Raw genomic sequence first — 18,262 nt, 5'->3', positions numbered from 1 at the left:
GTCTTCTAAGCAACGTTATCATGGACGCCCCAGCTTATTTCAGCAAGATAATGCCAGGCCACGTGTTACAACAGCGTGGCTTCGAAGTAAAAGAGTGCGGGTACTTTCCTGGCCCACCTGCAGTCCAGACCTATCTCCCATCGAAAATGTGTGGCGCATTATGAAGCGATGAGGTGGCGACTTGTCCAGGGTGTACCCCGCCTTCCGCCCGATTGTAGCTGAGATAGGCGCCAGCGCCCCCCGCGACCCCAAAAGGGAATAAGCGGTAGAAAATGGATGGATGGAAATACGACAGCGGAGATCCTGGACTGTTTAACGACTAAAGCTCTACATAAAACAAGAATGGGAAAGAATTCCACTCTCAAAGCTCTAACAATTAGTTTCCTCAGTTCCCAAACGTTTATTGAGTGTTATTAAAAGAAAAGGTAACACAGTGGTGAACATGCCCTTTCCCAACTACTTTGGCACGTGTTGCAGCCATGAAATTCTAAGTTAATTATTATTTGCAAAAAAAATAAAGTTTATGAGTTTGAACATCAAATATCTTGTCTTTGTAGTGCATTCAACTGAATATGGGTTGAAAAGGATTTGCAAATCATTGTATTCCGTTTATATTTACATCTATCACAATTTACCAACTCATATAGAAATGGGGTTTGTTTATAAGCTGTGATCTTTTTTTCATCCATCCATCCATCCATCCATCTTCTTCCGCTTATCAGAGGTTGGGTCGCGGGGGCAGCAGCCTAACCTAAGACTTCCCTCTCCCCAGCCACTTCGTCCAGCTCCTCCCGGGGGATCCCGAGGCATACCCAGGCCAGCCAGGAGACATAGTCTTCCCAACGTGTCCTGGGTCTTCCCCTTTGCCTCCTACTTGTCGGATGTGCCCTAAACACCTCCCTAGGGAGGCGTTTGGGTGTCATCCTGACCAGTTGCCCGAACCACCTCATCTGGCTCTTCTTGATGTGGAGGAGCAGCGGCTTTACTTTGAGCTCCTCCCGGATGGCAGACCTTCTCACCCTATCTCTAAGGGATCTTAAAACGAAATGATACATTGGTGGGACACAATGATTATTTTTATGCATTCACTACACAATATGTCCAATTCTTTACCGTAACAATTGCACAAAGAGTTGGATCACATTATATTGTCCAGGAATACTCAATGTTGTGGCTATTAATTGTGATAGATAACATTTTTTGTATGCCTTAAGGATTCGAGTTGCATTTTTCTACTTGATTCTGTACAAAGCAACAACACTTTGAAGTAAAAGGCAAGATATTCTATCAAATGTTGTGTCAGGACAAATAATTTTACTGCAGAATGTTATTTTCTCTGGGAGGAAAACCGTCACATATTACAGTGTAATCAACAGAAATGCTTTCAAAGAAACCCTGTGCACAAAGCGGTAGGAGCATAAAAGCTGTGCCAAATTGTGGCAGTGCAATGTGCAATGTACACATCAAAATACTGTCTATGAAAGTTCTCATTCCTCCAGGTCATTTTAATCTCAGGGCATTTAATCGATCGCAAATAGACTGTTTGGTTTGTCTTAAGAGACGCTTTGCCTCTCATTCGAGTAGGCTTCATCAGTTCATGCTCATGGATAGGTCAGTTCAAGTCTTAGATTGGTCAGCTCTAGTCTAGTAACCTGACTCTCGCCAGATCTTTGTAGTTTGCTGAGCTCCTGATGGAGATAGATATCTACATATATCCATATTTTAGAGTTATTTCTTTGTCTGGTCATATTTGAAGCAGCTAGTGTTATTCCATTTGTTCTCTTTCGGTTTGTTTGCAAGTAAACTGTGTGTGTGTTAGTCTTGAAGTTTTGGAAAGTAGGAAGTTGGAGTTCTCCCTAAATATCTTATCTTTAGTTGAACAAGGAACCTTTATGTCCCATCTGGAGAGGGTGGGGGCTGAAGTAGTCTTTTCCCGTTTGAATGTTAGATAAACTAAGGCGATGCGATTTGAATGTGTCGTTGCATAGATTTGGTCTCCCAAAGCTTTGGTAATAAAATATCAAGATAAGCTACTCTGTCTCAGGAATTCATTTAAAACCAGCTTATGTGTCATCCAACGAACTCTGGGAGGTGACCGGCAGAAGACCGGGTCGGAACACAACACTCGACACAATGATCTGGGCTCAAAGGCATTGCAAACTCCTTCAAGATAGCAAAAAATAATGAACCAATCAGGATTGCCATGTGGGATTTCATAGCTGTGACGTAGCGCCGAAGCGACTGTTTGATTCCAACAACAATGGTAGCACACAGCCCTCGCTGAATCGTGTGGTGACATTGATTCTGCTATTGCAACTGTTTTGTCGAATCTATCGAATATTAATTATTTAAAAGATGAATAGAGAACGATTTTGAAGGCATTTATTGGTGGCAAGGATGTTTTGGCCCTTCTTCTGACCAGGTTTGAATTTCCCAGCGTCGGTCTTATCAGCGTCAAGGGTTGATTTCGATGTGAGTGGTTGTAGTAGCATTTCATTCAAGATAACGGACAAGTGGTTTATCCAATCGCATACAATGATTTTTTTTCAAGGCCCCACCTTCTGAAATACATCTCTTATTGAACATTTCCAGATCCTTGTGTGGATCTCAGCGAACAACAAGGATCTGGCGAGAGTCAGGTTACCAGTGTAGTGGCTGTTGTTGAAACCCCAAATATGTACCGTATTTCCTTGAATTGCCGCCGGGGCGCTAATTAATTTAAAACCTCTTATCACTCCTGCGCTTACTAAAGGCATGCGGTAAAAGTAAGCACGCGCTAATTATTTTAAAACCTCATCTCACTCCGGCACTTACCAAAGACATGCAGTAAAAATTTGAGTGTGATGTAGGGATACCATCATGAAAAGCACATTTAATAAAAAAACGTTATGGTCTTACCTTTACTTATAAATATAGTCCATGCCAGCTTTTTCTGATCAAAATCATCGACAACTTGTTTATAGAAGTCTTCCTTATCGTTCTTCAGTTTTAAAAGTCTCTCTGTCTCGATGGAGATCTTCCTTTATTACCTCCTGCTTTGATTGAAAGTCCAGTTTAGAAAACTGCTATCAGAAGGTCCGTTATATTTGTCCCAGCACATATCACGTCACCCATTGTCACTTCTTCTGCAGCCGAGTAGTCACAAGAAGGATCACTAGCACCTCCTACCACCAGGAGGCGGGAGTCATTTAATGACTCTTATTGGACACACACAGCTACGGTAGTGTGACGGTCTCAAGCCGTCGTCTTGCGGGTTCCCAGGACCACCAAGGAAGGACATGGCTTGAGCAGTTTGACTTTGTTTATTTTTCAATAAAACCTCAGTCCAGGTCGCTCTTCCGCTCCTCCTCTCCGCTCGCTCGCCGTCTCCTCGCCGCTATCTTGGGCCGGGCTCCAGCGTGCCCTGCCTGTCTGTCAGACCATCGGCTCCGCCTCTCCACAGGTACTGGAGAGGTACCTGTGGAGAGGACCTTAAATCCTACTGAAAAGTTCTTAATATTCTTCCCTTTATGCGATTTTAAATTACCGGTATTGAAATCAGCCTCCTCCATTTTGAAAATGATGACAGGGGAAGTGTCACTCGTGACGACACAAGTTTGACCCGGTGGTAATACTAAGCATGCGCTAATTATTTTGCAAAGCGAGTTTGACTCGGCAGTAATTCAAGGCAGGCACACACTATATACCTGGCGGCAATTCCAGGAAATACGGTATACTCCAAAACCAGCAGGGCGTGCCTGGGCAAAGATGGTTTCGCCCTATCGTAGTGAGAAAAAAAACTGTTTTGATGCAAACAAGCAATCTTACTGTCAAAGCAGTGTATTTTCCTCTCGTTAGCATTGAGGTATTTTGTGGAAGATACGATCGCTGTGGATATACTACAACCGGTCCAAAACAGTCATGATCCCCCACGTTAGAATTCCTTTAGGTTTAAACAAATGGCACAAATGGCATGTTTCTAACTAAAGACTCAGCAATTTAGCAGAGTCGATAGTTAGAAACATGCCATTTGTGCCATTTTAGGAGTGGCTGAAAGGACGGTGTTGTATGTGGAAGACAGGTAGTGTCGCAGACCACTTCCTCTGGTCAGGGATGGTTTCTCAACCCTGACATAGATAGCTTCCCTCACTCCTCTTTCATACCGTCCGTCCTCCCCAGCCAGAATGTGTACATTTTTGTTCTCAAAGGAGTGCTGGTGCAGGTCGTTTGCCCGTCTATGGTGTGCCACGTATTGGCTCAGTGGTTGTTTTGTTTCCCCAATAAACACATAAATAAATAAATGTGTTGCACTTGTATAGCGCTTTTCTACCTTCAAGGTACTCAAAGCGCTTTGACACGACTTCCACATTTACCCAATCACACACACATTCACACACTGATGGAGGGAGCTGCCATGCAAGGCGCTAACCAGCACTCATCAGGAGCAAGGGTGAAGTGTCTTGCTCAGGACACAACGGACATGACGAGGTTGGTACTAGGTAATGTAGTATCAGGTGATGTAATATGAGGTGATGTAGTATCAGGTGATGTAGTATCAGGTGAAGTAATATGAGGTGATGTAGTATCAGGTGATGTAGTATCAGGTGAAGTAATATGAGGTGATGTAGTATCAGGTGACGTAGTATCAGATGATGTAGGGAAGCGAGAGAAGAGCTTTCATCATTACACTGGATCGCATACACCAGATTGATTTTGTGGGTGTGGGGTGTCCGGTCTTTAGGATGCACTAGTCTTTGTCTCAGGGTGTTGCCTGGTTTGAAGTGTACTGGGATGTTGTGTTGGTTCAAAAATTGTCTGAGTTGCTCAGTTAGTCCTGATACATATGAAATGATAACATTTTCACTTCTGTCTCTTTTTTTCTCTTCGTCTACTCTGTTCTTGTTGTTTCTGGAACTGAATGGACTTTTCACAAACGACCAGCTGGGGTTGCCACAGGTTTTAAGAGCAACCACAGGTTTTGAGGGGTTCCCTCAAATGCCTATGCTCTTTCTCTATGGCCTTTGGGCTGGTAGGAACATTATCAGCTTTGTGTTGTAGGGGTCTGATAACGCCCAGTTTGTGTTCAAAAAGTATATATATGTTATATGGGTTATACTTGTATAGCCCTTTGACACTACTTCCACATTCACCCATTCACACACACATTCACACACTGATGGCAGGAGCTGCCACGCAAGGCCCTAACCACGACCCATCAGGAGCAAGGGTGAAGTGTCTTTCTCAAGGACACAACGGACGTGGTGAGGTTGATTGAAGTTGGTTTGCTGGTACAGCCAATCTCCCAACTGCGGCACACCGTCCCTTAGGTATTGATCGGTTTGTGTGGAGGACCCTGTTTTCTACAATGCTGACATCACAGTCCAAAAAAGGCAACTTACTGTCTTTGACATCCTCATGTGTGAACTTGATGTTTTTGTCTACTGAGTTAATGTCCTTGGTGAAGGCTTGCACTTATTGATTTCTGATTTTTACCCATGTGTCATCCACATATCTGTACCAATGACTTGCTGCTCTTCCCTTGAAATAGCTCAAAGCTCTATTTTCCATGTCCTCCATGTAAAGGTTTGCTGCTATTGGGGATACGGGCGATCCCATAGCACAACCATGTTTTTGTTAGTAAAACGTTCCCATGAATTGAAAGTAAGGTATATCAGTTCTGGGTTTAGTGAGGATCTGTCCCTGTAAAGTGTGTCCTAGTAGATGTTGCCTCACTATCTCGACTGCATCTTGGGTTGGAATACAGGTGAACAGGGAGGTGATGCATCAAAACAGTTGTTTTTCTCTTTACAATAGGGCGGAACCATTCTTGACCATGTACACCCTCCCGATTTTGGAGTATAAATATTTTGGGTATTGCCACCAGCCGCTAGACTAGATCTGACCGATCTAAGTCTTTGAGCACAAACTGATACTGGAGGAGTATGAGGTGAGACGCACGCTGAGGGCAGTGAACCCAAAAAGGCTACGGGCCCAGATGGGATCCCGGGACAGGTACTGAGGGACTGTGCATACCGGCTGGCCGGAGTATCTATTAAGATCTTCACCCAGTCCCTCTCTCAGGCCGTCACCCCATCATGCCTGAAGACTTCCACAATAATCCCGGTGCCGAAGAAGAACTCTGTCAGCTGCCTGATGACTACCGTCCAGTTGCACTTACACCTATAGCTATGAACTGCTTCAAGAAGCTGGTACGGACCCATATTACCTTAGTCCTCCATCCCGAGCTCGACCCACACCAGTTTGCCTACAGAGCCAACAGGTCCACGGAGGACACCATCGCCACAGCCCTACACTCCTCCCTGGGTCAGCTGGAGACTGGGGGGAGCTATGTGCGGCTGCTTTTTGTGGATTATAGCTCGGCATTTAACACCATTATACCTGATAGACTGGTGTCCAAACTGGCAGACCTGGGTCTATCGAACTCCATCTGCATGTGGATAAATGACTTCTTATCCAACCACCACCAGAGGGTGCAGTTGGGTCGCAACATGTCATCGAGCCTGTACCTCAGCACCGGCTCTCCACAAGGCTGCGTGCTGAGCCCCCCTTCTCTACTCCATCTACACATACGACTGCACACCTACCCACTCTAGCAACTCCATCATCAAATTTGCGGATGACACCACCGTAGTGGGGCTCATCTCGGAGGGAGACGAGGCTGCATATCGGGGACGAGGTGGAGAAGCTGTCGGATTGGTGCACAGTCAACAACCTGGCCCTGAACACCTCCAAGACCAAGGGGATGGTCATAGACTTCAGGAGGAATAAAACGGACATCCTGCCCCTGATCATCAGCGGTGACTGCGTGGAGAGGGTCTCCGACTTCCGCTTCCTGGGAGTCCACCTGGCCGACGACCTATCCTGGAATATCAACACCACGGCTACCATCAAGAAGGCACACCAGAGACTTCACTTCCTGAGAATACTCAGGAAAAACAACCTCTCTCAGGAACTGTTGGTGTCCTTCTACCGGTGCTCCATTGAGAGCATCCCGACCTACTGCATCTGCGTGTGGTTCAGCAGCTGCACGGCCGCAGACAGAACGACGCTCCAGAGGGTCATAAAGACCGCCCAGAAGATCATCGGATGCCCCCTCTCCCCCCTGGCTGATCTGTACAGCTCCCGCTGTCTCAGGAAAGCACAGAGCATCCTGGGCACTGCCACCTAGAACTGCTACCTTCGGGCAGACGCTATAGGGTGCTAAAAGCTGGCACAAAGAGACTAAGAAACAGCTTTGAGCCAAGAGCCATAGTAGTAATAAACAGGCACAGAGTGAGCCAAATATGTCCATCAGGTCCTCATGTGTCATGTCTTTTAATTATTTTTTTTTTTTTCGGACTATAATGTGCAATAATGTTATATGTATGTGTGTATATATATTCATATGTATGCATATATGCATGTGTGTGGATATATATAGATACATCTCTTATTTCTTCAGGTGTACTGGAGAGGAGGCTTCGCCGGATAGTCGAACCTCGGATTCAGGAGGAAGAGTCTGGTTTTCGTCCTGGTCGTGGAACTGTGGACCAGCTCTATAATCTCGGCAGGGTTCTTGAGGGTGCATGGGAGTTTGCCCAACCAGTCTACATGTGCTTTGTGGACTTGGAGAAGGTATTCGACCGTGTCCCTCGGGAAGTCCTGTGGGGAGTGCTCAGAGAGTATGGGGTACCGGACTGTCTTATTGTGGCAGTCCGCTCCCTGTATGATCAGTGTCAGAGCTTGGTCCGCATTGCTGGCAGTAAGTCGGACACGTTTCCAGTGAGGGTTGGACTCCGCCAAGGCTGTCCTTTGTCACCGATTCTGTTCATAACTTTTATGGACAGAATTTCTAGGCGCAGCCAAGGCGTTGAGGGGATCCGGTTTGGTGGCCACGGGATTAGGTTTCCCGGTTTTTTGCAGATGATGTGGTCCTGATGGCTTTATCTGGCCGGGATCTTCAGCTCTCACTGGATCGGTTCGCAGCCGAGTGTGAAGCGACCGGAATGAGAATCAGCACCTCCAAGTCCGAGTCCATGGTTCTCGCCCGGAAAAGGGTGGAGTGCCATCTCCGGGTTGGGGAGGAGACCCTGCCCCAAGTGGAGGAGTTCAAGTACCTAGGAGTCTTGTTCACGAGTGGGGGAAGAGTGGATCGTTAGATCGACAGGCGGATCGGTGCGGCGTCTTCAGTAATGCGGACGTTGTATCGATCCGTTGTGGTGAAGAAGGAGCTGAGCCGGAAGGCAAAGCTCTCAATCTACCGGTCGATCTACGTTCCCATCCTCACCTGTGGTCATGAGTTTTGGGTCATGACCGAAAGGATAAGATCACGGGTACAAGCGGCCGAAATGAGTTTCCTCCGCCGGGTGGCGGGGCTCTCCCTTAGAGATAGGGTGAGAAGCTCTGCCATCCGGGAGGAACTCAATGTAAAGCCGCTGCTCCTCCACATCGAGAGGAGCCAGATGAGGTGGGTCGGGCATCTGGTCAGGATGCCACCCGAACGCCTCCCTAGGGATGTGTTTAGAGCACGTCCAGCTGGTAGGAGGCTACGGGGAAGACCCAGGACACGTTGGGAAGACTATGTCTCCCGGCTAGCCTGGGAACGCCTCGGGATCCCCTGGGAAGAGCTAGACGAAGTGGCTGGGGAGAGGGAAGTCTGGGCTTCCCTCCTTAGGCTGCTGCCCCCGCGACCCGACCTCGGATAAGCGGAAGATGATGGATGGATGGATGGATGGATCTCTTATTTCTATCTTTTTTTACTATTTATATTACCATATTGTATATGCACCTTAGGGGATCTGCTCCAATTTTGTTGTTCTTTGAACCTGTTCACTGCAATAATGACAATAAAACTCTATTCTATTTTTTCTATTCTGATGAAGCCTACTCGGATGACACTACTAAGATAAACCAAACAGTCCAGTTGCAATCTATTGAATGCCCTGAGGTCCAAAATACTCTCATCAAGGTCGGGATTGTATACCTGCCCGTGATTTTAAAGTCAACAGGGTGTTCTCTTTTTGAAAAAAGGAACACTTTCCAAGCATAGAAAAAGTGTCACAATAGGAAAGGCTTTCGTTCTAGCACCAGAGGAGCTGAGAATATTTTTGACAGACCTTTTATAAGCTTTAAGTCACTTTTAGTGACGGACTGCAAAATGGACATAAAACGAATTATTGTTGAACTCGCCCGCTCGCTGTTAGAGTGCTAGAACGACGGTATTTAGAGGGAAGAAAGTAATCCTCGACTTCTTTTTAGGAACTTCACAAGCTTGACATTTGGTAAAGGGAGAACCCTCAAGTCTGACACCTCCTCTTGTTGCGCTGATCCTGCTGAGAGGAGCACACCCGTACGGATGCCAGCTGCTCCACCTGTGAACGCCACATTGCCAGTGCAATGGCTGCCCTGTCCCTGCGTGTCATGCTGGTCCAAGGGACTTGACATCAGGTGTTTGTTTGGAATACCCTGCTGCTTTTTCCTAGTTATTTACCTATAATTATTCATGCAATAATGAATCCTTATTTGACATAATTTAGAGGCAACCTGTTTTAAAATAATGCAAAAAGTGCAGTACACTTGCAGAGCAACCTACCCATTTAGAAAGCATTCCTACCACTTCTTCCAGTAAAATATCAGTATGTTGTAAAGTAGGGATGGGTATTTTTTTCACATTTGAATTGATACGGTACACATTCCTGCTACCTGGTAATCGGTACCAATAAAAACATTTTCAGTACATGTTTGTGTGTTTAAATGTACTAATAAATGTTATTTGTTCAAAAATATTTTATTTTAAAAATCCAATATTTCACTCGGAGCTACACTGTCCAGTTGTTATCTTGTTTTCTTACAATTTGCAAGTATTGTTCTGTACTTCTGTACTGTATTACATAGTAGACTTTGCATGCAGTTGCAATTCCAAGATGCTAAATGGCAGTAGTGTAGGGCAGCGGTTCTCAACCATTTTTCAGTGATGCACCCCCTGTGAACATTTTTTTAATTCAAGTACCCCCTAATCAGAGCAAAGCATTTTTGGTTGAAAAAAAAAGAGATAAAGAAGTAAAATACAGCACTATGTCATCAGTTTCTGATTTACTAAATTGTATAACAGTGCAAAATATTGCTCTTTTGTAGTTGTCTTTCTTGAACTATTTGGAAAAAAAGATAAACAAATAACTAAACACGTGTTGAAAAATAAACAAGTGATTCAATTATAAATAAATATTTATACACATAAAAGTAATAATCAAGTTAAAGTGCCCTATTTAGGGATTGTAATAGAGATCCATCTGGATTCATGAAATTAATTTGAAACATTTATTCACAAAAAATGAAATCTTTATCATCAATACTTATGGAACATGTTCACAAAAAAATCTAGCTCTCAACACTGAATATTGCATTGTTGCATTTCTTTTCACCGTTTATGAACTTAAATTCATATTTTGTTGAAGTATTATTCAATAAATATATTTATAAAGGATTTTTGAATTGTTGCTTTTTCGAGACTATTTTTGAAAAACCTCATGTACCCCTTGGCATACCTTCAAGTACCCCCAGGGGTACGCATACCCCCATTTGAGAACCACTGGTGTAGAGTATTGTCTTAGTCAGGAAGTAGTCCTTGCCATTAAGTTAATTAAGCCAGTCTACAAAGTGTTTGTACTGTAAGTATTATACTCATTATATTCCATCTGTTTGACTGTAACATGCATTGTAGTTTTTTTTTACCAAATTTGGAGGCGTTAAAATTGCCACGTAAGATTGCTGATGCTATTGAGTGGCATGTCTACGGCAAATACAATAATCCTTAATTTGCATCGCACTATCGCATCTTGAAAAGTGGAATCTTTCCGTACTTTTGAGCGCCTTCTTGTTTTGTTGGTATGGAGAGTTGCAACATTGCAAGAATCTATGCTTGTTTCCCAACCTGGTGCTTGAGCCGGTGCGGAGTTTGCAACCGGATGTGAAGTCACATGCAAAAATGGCATTAAAACACGAGGTGGAAAACAATGCAGCTAAAGGGAGTAATCTATTGCGCTCATAAAGCACTAAAAAAAAAAAACATCCACAAATCATCAACAATACTCCGTTTACATCTTGTGACCTAAATATTCACCAAATATTTGCAATATAATTTGACATCATAAATGTTAACTCCGAGGAACTACATTTAGCGGCGCCGTGATCCCAGAGCGGTAACAAGCTTATGCAACTATTGACATATTGAGCTGGTGAGCTGCTGCATCGCCTCTGAGTTGTTGCAAGTTAATTGTAAATTATTAATCGTGCCTCTAACATGTATAGTAGAAGGTTGTGGCCATAAACCGAGAAATTGGTCAACTTTGACATTCAACTTAGACCTGGAGATTGTGAGAAAAACAGAAAAAGACACTTGTTTAGTTTTTCTTTTCTTTTTTTGTTTTTTAACCTGGATGATGACTAATTCTTCTTATAAATGGGAAGACATAAAGATCCCATCAATCGGCATCCCATGAAGAGCAGACATTGTACAGTAAGTTATTGCTTTATTATGTTTGTAGCTAGTATTTCCTGTTTAGCACTTAGCAATAGGGCTACTTACTGGATCTGCCCATCGCTCAGCTTCTAAAACTGCTTTAAGGTTGTGGATCATCATTTGTCCCAAAGTATTTGTTGTCTCTCATGAAGTCTGCCATGAGTAGTGGTAGTAGTAGTAGTAGTAGTAGTAGTAGTAGTAGTAGAAGTAGTTATTGTTGTTGTTGTTGTTGAAGGAAATAGTGAATGTTGTGATCTGTCTGATAAATTATTTTGCCGCTTTATGCTTAAAATGAGCAAACTACGTTATTATGAATATGCCTATTACTATACTGAACAAACTTATAGACGCGACACTTTTGCTTTTGTTACCATTTTTTATGAGATCAACTTAAAGATTGAAAATGTTTACTATATACACAAAAGACCTATTCCGCTCAAGTATTGTTCACAAATCTATCTACATCTGTGTTATTGAGCACTTCTTCATTGCCAAGATAATCCATTCCACCTCACAGATGTGGGATATCAAGATGCTGATTAAACAGCATGATTATTGCACAATTGTGCCCTAGGCTGACCACGATAAAAAGCCACGCTGAAATGTGCAGTCTTTTCACACAGCACAATCCACAGATGTCGCAAGTTTTGAGGGAGCGTACGGTTGGCATGGTTACTGCAGGAATGTCCACCAGAGCTTTTACCCATGATTTGATAGTTAATTTCTCTACCATAAACCATCTCCTAAGGCGTTTCAGAGATTTTGGCAGTACATCCAACCGGCCTCACAACCGCAGACTATGTGTAACCAGACCAGCCCAGCATGTAAATATACACAGCATACACAGCATGTATACAACATGCTAATGCTGATAGAGGTTCCTAGATGTTTTTAGAGTGCTTTATAGGCGGAATAGAGAAAATCCCGTTACTTCCATTGTTAGCTGACTTTTGTTAGCGTTTACAGTATTTACGAGATACTATGCAAAAAAAAAAAAAAAAGATTGTTAATGACACACACATTTTTAAAATAAAGTGCAGTTCACCTTTAAAGACCCTACAAACATTTTAATGTTTGCAGGTTTTAATGTTATTTTAGGGAATATCCTAAACTTATTCAAGCCAATCCCACAAAACATCAACACGTTTACTTTTTGCATTAGTCCATAAAAATGTTTTCTGACCTTTCCTTCCTTGGAACAATGTCTCTGAGGTGTTCCAGAGACAAGGAAGTCAGGAATATTTTACTGCAAAGAGTTGATCTACTATTCTGAACGGGAAAACCGACAACTCTTCAGCTCTCAAATGTTCAAAACCTTTTGTAGTTTGAATTTTTGGTCGGCAGGCGAGGAAATCGCAGCCAGGTGGCCCAGTGATCTTACTTTGGTGAAGGTAGCATGAGTCCAAGGGTCTTGTAAAGAACTGTTCCCAAAATGAAGACAGGTGATCCTTCCATGTCTAAAAACAGAAAAAACTTGAGTTAGTCATATAGTGAAAGTCAAAAAGTAAAATAACTGATATTATGCAAATGTGTACTAATTAAAACTGTGACATCATTTGATGAAAAACGTCTGTAAAGCAGTCTTTCTCAAATAGTGGGGGTGGGGGGACCTGGGGGAACCTGCTTTATCCATACCATGCATTATCATACTTCAAACTCACTTCTAAATGCAAAATGTGCTCATTGTAGTCGTTAATCCTGACTTCCTCATTTTAATGAAAAAAAGCTAAATTTGTTTGATTAATTTTTGTTTTTCTAGTGTTTTATGTATTATTATGTTATTTAATTTCATATTTCAGTATCAAATGGTTCAAGTTGTTAAACCTTTTTTTTATTGTTTAAATAGGTTAAATAATAAAAAAAACCTAAGTAAGTAACCTAAGTTTTTAATTTTCTTTTATTATTTTTATGTATTTTTTTTGCTGCAGCTGTTACATATACTGTAATATTGTACCTGGTAATTAGGATTTGTATATATTATATAGAAATGTAATATAATAATATAATATATCAGTATATATTATATACTGTATATATAATATGTAAATATTACATATACCGGTATGTTATATTTTATATTACTACTATGGTACATTTTTAGTGTACTTTATACCTGCATTATCCTTTCCATCCTTTGAAACTGAGCTACTGTGTAGATAAATTAATTTTGTCTAAGTCTAAGTCTAAGTTAGAAGGTCTTTGTATAATCTTAAAATGCTGCTCGAGGTTTTGAATGAAAAAAAAAAAAAGGAAGGCCAAATTGTGACAAATCAGATAAAAATATATAACTCGGTTTCGGAGATGGTGTCTTTTCAGGTAAGGTTATTTTTTGCGAGACACTGGGGAGACAAACCTGCGCTTTGGGAGACAAAGAGGCCCTTCGGAATGACCACCTTATCCTCAGAGTTGCGGGCCCAGTCCACCATGCCTTTCCGGCCCTTCATGGGGAAGTTGATGTCGGTCATCACTGACACAGCTGGAAGCCTCTGGATGCTGGCCACTGCACAAATAGCACAATCAAACACAAATGGTGTCGGTCAGAACAGTCGAGACGAAAATCAAAAGATGGGTTTGTGTGAATTTTGAAGGAAAAATGGTATCAGTCGATTTAGATGCACTGTATATATGTACATATACATTTAGATCCAAGCATTCCAAGTACCAAGTATGGCAGCATTCCATGGAAACAAACAGGAATATAACAGGGATAAAAGGAACTTGTGCTAAAAGTTCAAAGCAGGGAACTTAAATGTAGTTGAAAATTATATTATTTATGGTAAAAACAACCACATTGATTACAGATGTATTTGTGCATCCCTCAGTGACACACACACACACACACACACGCACACACACACACACACACACACACACACACACACACACACACACACACACACACACACACGCACACGCACACGCACACGCATGCACGCACGCGCACGCACGCACGCACGCACGCACACACGCAAGCACACAACACAAATTCCTGCAAGACTTCTAAGGGCACAATCCTTACATTGTTTTAATTGTATTATGTATTTCGCCTGGTTTCCCTGCTCTTCAAGGTTGATTTGATAATATATATAATATAATAAAAACCCCTGAAGAGCAGGGTAACCTGCGAAACAGGCTTGTAGGGATTTTATTATATATATACATATATATGAATATATATATATATATATATATATATATATGAATATATATATATATATATATATATATATATATATATATATATATATGTAAATGTGCGTGTGTGTTTCCTTTTCAACCCTTTTAATTGGCACTTTGTATTGCAACTTGCCTGTGTATGACAAGTGCTATATAAATAGAGTTTTGATTCATTGATTTTATGTGTTGTTGTCATTTTAGCACACAATGTTTGCTCATCTGTTATATTCCAAATTTAGTAATTGATCAAGGGACAACATATGGGCTTAAATTGCTCTTTCCAACTGTCGGGGGGAAATCCTGGAGTAAAACAAACAATTCAATTAATCAACGTTTATTTATATAGCCCTAAATCACAAGTGTCTCAAAGGGCTGCACAAACCACAACGACATCCTCGGTAGAGCCCACATAAGGGCAAGGAAAAACTCACCCCAGTGGGACGTCGGCGACAGTGACAATGATGACTATGAGAAATCTTGGAGAGGACCGCATAATTTACCCCCCCCCCCCCCCCCCCCCCCCAGGCTAAATTTCTTATTATTGCATTTACGCACACATTCCTAACAGAAAGTATATGATCCCCAAACTAGCACCGGACAACAAGCAGACAGGTAATCTCTCTCATCGCTCTTTCCTTTTCTCTCCTCCCTGCTGAGGCGCGACAAAGCACCTGTCCGTGCACTACGGCAACAACAGGGAAAATTCCCCGGATCAAGCAAACGGGCCTCGGCATTACAAGCAGGAGGATAAAGCTGGCCCGCTCCCCACCCGCTATCACAACCCGTCCCAGTCAGGTGCATACTTCAGAGGGGAATGTGAGGCTAATCCCCATTGATGCAAAAGCTCCATTGTTCATCGCTCTTTTGCCAACAATACCATTTGGATCCTGGCAAGGCTCTACGCTGGGATAAAGACCGTGACAGTGAAGGCGTGTCCGTGTGTTCGGGATGATCAGGGAGAGGCCATGAAATCACATTGCCACAACGTGCGCAAAATAGGCTCGTCTCCCAGTGCCAGATGCTTGGGTATGGCAGAGGTATGGATGCCTTTTTCGTCAGGGCGGTTGGAGAGGGGTGTGGGGGTTACAGCGTGAAAGCCAAACCTATAATAAAGAGGCTGCCTTTCAGACCGTGGGGTAATTCTGCATGTAAACGGGGCTTTGCATCTGCCTGATGGGGCTCGGCAACACAAATAAAGCGATTGTGATGCAAGTCAGTGCATCGAGGCTATGGAGGAGATGTTCAATGAGGCACACTGCAATAAGTGAATTGCGACATATTAACACAGGTTTTTTTTTTGCTTTACCTTCACCTTAAGGGACATTGGTTCCGTTATTAATGCGTGTGAGTACGTTTCACATGAGAGACGCAGGACAAAACTATCCTTCAAAATCTCCCAGCGTGTCTAAAGTACCACTTTGTCCTCCGGGTGCTCATGCGGCAAAGAGGACAAGCTGCTGGAATCGGAAGCTTTCGCAATCAATGGCCCTCGTTCCACAGTATGTTTTTACAGTTCTACTTGGAATTGTCCTCTTCAGAAAATGTTTGATTCATCAAGAGTTGTTTGTGAGTGAAAAATTGTTTGGGATTTCGTAACCTCAGGAAATGTGTTGTAGACACCACAATCGAACGAGTTTGAGTCGCTTCCATACAACCATATCAGGGGCCGTTAGGGACATTATTCAGAATTACTTCTTACATACACTACTGAAATGCTCTCACATCCATCCATCCATCCATTTTCTACCGCTTATTCCCTTTCGGGGTCGCGGGGGGCGCTGGCGCCTATCTCAGCTACAATCGGCTCTCACATAAACAACTGAAATGTTTTTCTCTCACACACACTACTGAAACACTGTAATACACTACTGAAATGCTTTCACATAAACAACTGAAATGTTTTTCTCTCACACACACTACTGAAACACTCTTATACACACTACTAAAATGCTCTCACACACACTGGTAAGATGCTCTTATACATATAACTGAAATCCTTGCACACATAATACTAACATTGTTGTCCCTCACACGCAAGTTGTGTGTGTGTGTGTGCGTGAAGATAAAACATTTTAGTTGTTTATGTGAGAGCATTTCAGTTGTTTATGTGAAAGTATTTTAGTTGTTTATGTGAGAGCATTTCAGTAGTGTATGCAAGAGCATTTCAGTAGTGTATGTAAGAGCATTTCAGTAGTGTGTATAAGAGTGTTTCAGTAGGGTGTGTGAGAGAAAAACATTTCAGTTGTTTATGTGAGAGCATTTCAGTAGTGTGTATAAGAGCGTTTCAGTCGTGGTGTATAAGAGTGTTTCACTAGTGTGTGAGAGAAAAACATTGCAGTTGTTTATGTGAGAGCATTTCAGTTGTTTATGTGAAAGTATTTTAGTTGTTTACGTGAGAGCATTTCAGTAGTGTATGCAAGAGCATTTCAGTAGTGTATGTAAGAGCATTTCAGTAGTGTATGTAAGAGCATTTCAGTAGTGTGTATAAGAGTGTTTCAGTAGGGTGTGTGAGAGAAAAACATTTCAGTTGTTTATGTGAGAGCATTTCAGTAGTGTGTATAAAAGTGTTTCAGTAGTGGTGTATAAGAGTGTTTCAGTAGTGTGTGTGAGAGAAAAACATTGCAGTTGTTTATGTGAGAGCATTTCAGTAGTGTATGTAAGAGGTAATTCTGAATGATGTCCCTAACGGCCCCTCATACAACCAGGCACGTGAACAGATAGACACCGAGTGGCACTCAAGCATCGGCCTTTTAGCCCTGCGTGAGAAAAGTACCCTTTCTGATGAAGTCCAACTCTCAGCAGGCACACGACATTGATACAATGTCGATTATACAAACATGTCCTTTAAAAGTGACTTTGAAACAACGTTGGAAAATAGTTGTATTTGTAAATTAAGACAATATCGATGTCTGACGTTGTAACCACGTTGTTGGTTGGGAAATGACCAAATTCCATTGGTCAAATCAACCTGACATTGAATAAATGTTGTCGAAAAGGATGTCGTTTCAACTTTGTCTTTGTGTTCTAGAGTATTGGTCAGAAAATGACCAAAATTCAATACTCAAATCAACGTCAGAAACAGACTGTGACGAGGTGGCCACTTGGTTATGCAGCAAGAAACTCCAGGGGCAAAGGTGCAAGTGAGACAAAGATTTATTGTCTCAATAAACAAAACTACAAAAAGACGAGCTTGCCGATCGCACGAGAAAATGAGCTAAGGAAATAGCTAGCGTGAAAGCTTAGCATAAAAACAGCCAAACAAAATCAAAGCTTGGATCTGGGGTGGTAGGAATAGACGTCGTAACTTTTGCGTGGAAGCAAATAAGACAGCCAGACAATGTGTGACGAAAGACAGGAATATGTAGCTCTCCGATTAATGCAAAGGAGCAGGTGAGCGTTACGAGCACTAATCAGAGGCAGGTGAAACTAATCAGCACTCATGGAAACCCAATACAATCCAATACATTAGTTAAAGGCCTACTGAAATAAGAATTTCTTATCTAAACGGGAATGGCAGGTCCATTCTATGTGTCATACTTGATCATTTCGCGATATTGCCATATTTTTGCTGAAAGGATTTAGTAGAGA

The 18,262-nt window shown here is 42.4% G+C and overlaps 1 protein-coding gene across 9 annotated transcripts in view; it reads right to left on the bottom strand.

Annotated features, from left to right (window-relative positions):
* Positions 1-18,262, bottom strand: part of adgrb3 (adhesion G protein-coupled receptor B3) — a 418,594-nt gene that overhangs the window by 105,156 nt on the left and 295,176 nt on the right. For all 9 annotated transcript variants that reach the window (XM_061910386.1, XM_061910388.1, XM_061910390.1 and 6 more), the window contains 2 exons: positions 13,851-13,997; positions 12,879-12,954 (listed from right to left, as the gene is read on the bottom strand). In XM_061910386.1, the coding sequence (XP_061766370.1) occupies positions 12,879-12,954; positions 13,851-13,997 (223 nt within the window). The remainder of the gene's footprint in view (positions 1-12,878; positions 12,955-13,850; positions 13,998-18,262) is intronic.

This window comes from Nerophis ophidion, linkage group LG09, assembly GCF_033978795.1.
Source record: "Nerophis ophidion isolate RoL-2023_Sa linkage group LG09, RoL_Noph_v1.0, whole genome shotgun sequence".
Taxonomy (NCBI): domain Eukaryota; kingdom Metazoa; phylum Chordata; class Actinopteri; order Syngnathiformes; family Syngnathidae; genus Nerophis; species Nerophis ophidion.
This window is presented reverse-complemented; position numbering and strand designations above follow the sequence as displayed.